Consider the following 5,472-nt stretch of genomic DNA (forward strand, 5'->3'; position numbering starts at 1 on the left):
AGAACTGTAATAAATTTGAAAAATTGAGATGGTTGAAAATACAAATTTCTTGGTAGAAAGTACACGAAGATTTCTTATCAAGTATTGACAAATTGATTGTTATCGAAAATCCTGGAACTCTAATCTCTGGACTTGGTAGATGACATAATAATAGAGCTGTGCCTTAAAAATAAAATTTTCTTTCATGGTAATAAAAGAAAGAAAAGATTAAAAAAAATAAAAAGGGGGTTTTGCTGGGATGCAACGCTTGCTGATGTTGCAATGGTAAAGGGAGTCTGAAGTGCCATTTGGAGACTGGAGAGAAGAAAATTACAGGGACCAGAAAAGGACTAGGGAGTAAGTATTGAGCGGAGGAAACTGGAAAGGAGAGAGAGAGAGAGAGAGAGAGAGAGACCACACTACAATATTATGAGCCTAAGAAAGCTGTTTTAGGGATTTGGTAAATTCTGGGAACGTCGCTTCAAAGTCTTAATCGCAACAACAATAACAACAAGGCCACTGACTCTCTGAAAAGTGTTGCCAAGAAAAACAGCGGTTTTTATGGGACTCTCAGGACAAAAGCCCAAGCTGTTTTGTAACCGAAATAAGACCCAAAGAAGATGAATTCAATGCTTGCATAACCGTCGCCTCTTTCTCTTTCTTTTTCTTTCGCCATTAATGGGGTAGCCTTTTACTGCTTCAACACTTTTCCCTTGATCTTGTTTTTATTACTATATATTTTCTTTCACACTCCACTGGGATTCTATTCTTTACTCTCTCTGATGGCTCATGTTGAGACTAATTTCGGGGCTGCTTCGATTTCTCATGATGAAAGAGGTGAGGATGAGAAAAATGGTTCTTTTCTAAAGACTCTGTTTGGTGCCTGTCAAATGAAAGGAAAATAGATGGGTTTTCAGTGCTTGAGAGGAGAAGGAAGATAGGAAATGGAATTTTGATTCCTACTTTTCTGCCGATTTTGGTTTGCAGTCTCTGCTTTCAGTGCTTGTTTTACGGTCTTATAGAGAGGAGTTTTCTGCTTTATAAGGGCTAAAGTCTACCAACTCTGATGCTCTCAAGTTTCAATTTCCTCTATTTTCCCGGTTTTTTCTCGGCAACCAAACAGAGTTGAAACCCATTTTATTTCCTTCTTTTGACCCTCTATATCAGTCTTCTTTCTTGTGTTCTGATTTTGTTTGAGCTTGGTGGGTGTAGGAGGAGATGATCTGTATAAGGAACTATGGAAGGCATGTGCAGGTCCATTGGTGGATGTTCCAGTGCCTGGAGAGAGAGTTTTCTATTTTCCTCAGGGTCACATGGAACAAGTGGGTGCTTTTGATTTTTCGAAATTTACTTCCTCTCTTCGTTTTCATTGTTCTCAGGTCGACCAAAATCTGTTCTCTCTTCTGAGGAAGGGTTTATCATTTACGTGGTTTAAATATCTGCAGCTGGAAGCATCAACAAATCAGGAACTGACTCAACAAATCCCACGGTTTAATCTTCCTTCCAAGATCCTTTGCCAAGTTGTTAACATTCAACTACTGGTATTTTTCTACCGCTGATATCATTTACTAATTTTAGATTCTTCTGTTTTGTTAGTTTATTTTAATCATGTTTTGTTTCATTCTGTTCTTAGGCAGAACAAGAGACAGATGAGGTTTATGCTCAGATCACTCTGCACCCAGAACCAAATGTGAGTGAATAATTATTTTCTTTTTAATTCTGTTGTTGGGTCTTATTATGCAAAATCAGAATTGGGTTGAAATAAATTCTTGCCTTCTGTTTAGATGCTATGTACTTTTAATTAAATTACAGGCATTGTTTTTTTTTTTTTTTTAAAGGAGAAAATTTTCCATAAACCAAAAGTGTTATTCCAAGTAAGAGATGATAACGTTGAAATAAAATGTTTTGTGATTCCTTTTTATATGATGATGGCAGCAAGCAGAGCCTACAAGCCCAGACTCCTGCTCGCCTGAACCACAAACGCCAACTGTTCATTCATTTTGCAAAATTTTAACGGCTTCTGATACTAGCACCCATGGAGGGTTTTCTGTTCTTAGAAAGCACGCCACTGAATGCTTGCCTGCATTGGTAACAACCTTTCTTTAATTTTAAGCATACCAATAAAGTTTTAGAAGTTTATCATATATCACTGTTTCATTTACATCAGGACATGAACCAAGCAACCCCAACTCAGGAACTGGCTGCCAAAGATCTTCATGGGTATGAGTGGCGATTTAAACACATATTTAGAGGTAAAAGTTCTATAAGATTGCAGTTAGGTTCTATGTGATTTTGCTATATTTTAGTTCACTGGGATGGGAACACGGCTAAGGAATAGGATTAACATTTGGAAAAATAGGATCTAAATCTGTGGTGTTACTCTTTTGCATTTATTTAATTAGGTCAACCTAAGAGACATTTGCTTACAACTGGGTGGAGTACATTTGTCACTTCCAAGAGATTGGTTGCAGGAGATGCTTTTGTTTTTCTGAGGTAGTTGGACTCTGATAATTTAAGTTGTTTTGTGATTCAATTGCACGTCTTGTGATGTTCTGGTGTATTTTGTTTTCCCTTTACATTTGTTGTCTATATGTTGTGTAGGGGTGATGATGGGGAATTGAGAGTTGGGGTTCGGCGTCTTGCTCGTCAGCAAAGCCCCATGCCTTCATCTGTGATATCCAGGCAGAGCATGCATTTAGGAGTGCTTGCTACTGCTTCCCATGCTGTTACAACACAGACCCTCTTTGTTGTGTACTACAAGCCTAGGTATGGGTAATGTTCCCATTCTGTGTAAACCAAGGTAGCACATGTTAATTTGTCTTCTGCTGTGGTGTGCCTTAACTATGTTCATGCTCTTCCTTAGGACGAGCCAATTTATTATTGGCTTGAACAAATATTTGGAGGCTGTCAACCATGGATTTTCTGTTGGCATGCGCTACAAGATGAGATTTGAGGGAGAAGACACTCCTGAGAGGAGGTATATATTTTCTGGTTGTCTTGCAGCAGTATTATTGTTTTAGGAGATCCTTATTTCCTGTAAATTGTTTGATTAGGTTCACAGGAACTATAGTTGGAGTTGGAGATATTTCTCCACAGTGGACAGGCTCTAAATGGCGGTCATTGAAGGTTGATTACAGCTTTGAAATTCAAACTGAATGCTGACTTATTCATTTTCTTATTTTGGATGCTTGTTTCCCCCTATCATTTTCTTGACAGATACAATGGGACGAGCCAGCAACAATTCAAAGGCCAGAGAGAGTTTCTCCATGGGATATAGAGCCTTTTGCAGCTTCTGCTTCTATAAATCCTCCTCCAACAGTGGTAAAGAGTAAAAGGCCTAGGCCCGTGGGTACTCCTATGTCAGGTATAAGTATCAGGAACTATTATTGCATGGTATTTCAATGAATTTCTGCTGGTATATCTATTTAAACATTACACATTAATCGGAATGTAGAAATTACTACCAATTCAACTACTTCACCTTTCTGGTACCATGGATCAACCCACTCCCATGATTTAAGCCAACTGGGTAGTGCTGCTGAAGCTCAAAGCTGTGTAAGCCAAGTTGTTTGGTCCATGAGGCAGAAGGAAATTGATAGCAGTGTTCTCAATGGCAGCAGCTGCTGTAACTCAAGGGTCCGACCAGAGGGCATATGGCCACCTTCTCCTCACATGAATGTCTCGCTCAGTCTTTTCCCTGATTCAGCTGATGACAACAGAAAAATAACGCAGTCTTTCGTCTCTGGCTATTCATCTTCTGTTCCATTAAGGCAAAGCGATGGCCTGATGCATGACCAGGTGGAGAAAGGGAAAAAATATGAAAATTCTGTAGGCTGCCGTTTGTTTGGAATTGATTTAACAAACAATTATAGTGCTGCTGGTTCGCCAGAGGAGGCTTTGTGTACAACTGTTGACCCCAATGGCACCAGAAGACCTGTTGCAGCTCCAGATGATTTTGATAAGGCTCATAATATGGATGTTTCCAAGTCCTCGAAACAACAGAAGCAAATTGCATCAGATGCATTGCCAAGGGAGACACATGGCAAGCTGGGTACTACTTCCACAAGAACTCGTACCAAGGTACAAATTTTCGGTTGTTGGATTTGATTTGATTGCTCATCCTCTTACCATCACTTAATGATTGATTGATAATTTTTTTTTGATTCTGAGAAGGTGCAAATGCAAGGAGTTGCTGTTGGTCGTGCTGTTGATCTAACAGTGTTGAAAGGGTATGGGGATCTTGTAAAAGAGCTGGAGGAAATGTTTGAAATCAAAGGAGAGCTTTTTACTCAGGAGAAATGGGCTGTTGTATTTACTGATGATGAGGGTGATATGATGCTCGTGGGTGATGATCCATGGCTGTAAGTAGCTTGTACAATTAGTGCACCCCAGCACCACTTCATTATCTCTTAACATGCAGTTGTTACTGGGTTTTTGAAATCTTCTCATTGATTCGCAGGGAGTTCTGTAAGATGGTTAAGAAGATACTAATCTATTCAAGTGAGGAAGTAAAGAAGATGAGCACAAGATATAAGTTTCTTGCATCATCTCTAGAGGATGAAGGGACAATTGCAAGCTTGGACTCACAGCATAAGTCTGAGACCTGAAAAGTTTGGAACCTTTGATTTGTATAGTTTTATTTAATTTTTCTTTGGTTTGGGATGGCGAAAGGAAGGTCCTGTTGGTGGGGTTCAGTTTGCTCAGTTTTTTTTGAGCGTGCACTTGGATGGAGATGGGTGAAGGAAAAGCATGTTGGGTCTTTGATTAAGGGTGTAGTGAAGACAATGGACTGGAGGAACTTAGCTAGTCAGGGTTAGAAATGGAATTTGTGTTCTTTGTTTGTGGGTTGGTGTGGACCTAAATTAATCACCCTGTAAAAATATATAGATATGTATGCTGGTGTTTTGGTGGCAGTTAGTTCTTGGTTTCTTGTTAAAGTTTGTATCGACTTGTTCCTTTCACCGTTATCATCTTGTATACCTGCCTCGGGGATATCATACAGAGAGGAAGATGCCCTTAGTTTTTAGCTTCAGGCACCCCCTGACTGATATTTTGGGACCATCACAATGGCTAGGAATCCTGTTTTAGATGGGGCCATAGTCTGTGTGCGCTCCATAAATTTTCAGGACTTGATACCAAATATAATTCTTAAGTAAGGATGGTATTTAGGTGGCGAGAAGTCTTAAGGTCTAAGTTCTATGACTACAAAAAAATCTGGTGGAGATGCTGACCTGACTAGCAGAGGGAGTAGGTTGGTGTCTCTTTTGCCTTGTAAGTTTGTTCTAAAATGTGGAGGCAAGAGTTGTTTTCATGGAGATTGCTTCCTCCAAAAGGAGTAGTAGTCGTTTCAAGTGGAGATTGGAAAAAGAAAAGCCTTTAAAGGTGGTGTCCAATCCATTTGACAATGACGTACAAGATATGGGAAGATGAACATTTTCTGTCACTTTTGATAGTTTCAGCTCGATTAGATCAAGATCAATGAGCAGGAAAAAT

The 5,472-nt window shown here is 39.4% G+C and overlaps 1 protein-coding gene across 1 annotated transcript; it reads left to right on the plus strand.

The window, feature by feature from the left end:
* Nucleotides 1-232: 232 nt before the first annotated feature.
* Nucleotides 233-4,892, plus strand: LOC110632111 (auxin response factor 18). Its single transcript, XM_021780222.2, has 14 exons — nt 233-816; nt 1,192-1,301; nt 1,425-1,520; nt 1,613-1,669; nt 1,915-2,067; nt 2,147-2,231; nt 2,382-2,472; nt 2,581-2,745; nt 2,843-2,956; nt 3,033-3,105; nt 3,196-3,343; nt 3,434-4,059; nt 4,153-4,340; nt 4,439-4,892. The coding sequence occupies exons 1-14, from the start codon at nt 762-764 to the stop codon at nt 4,584-4,586; spliced, it is 2,109 nt and encodes a 702-aa protein (XP_021635914.2). The 5' UTR covers nt 233-761; the 3' UTR covers nt 4,587-4,892.
* The last annotated feature ends 580 nt before the right edge of the window (nt 4,893-5,472 follow it).

This window comes from Hevea brasiliensis, chromosome 9, assembly GCF_030052815.1.
Source record: "Hevea brasiliensis isolate MT/VB/25A 57/8 chromosome 9, ASM3005281v1, whole genome shotgun sequence".
Classification (NCBI taxonomy): Eukaryota; Viridiplantae; Streptophyta; class Magnoliopsida; order Malpighiales; family Euphorbiaceae; genus Hevea; species Hevea brasiliensis.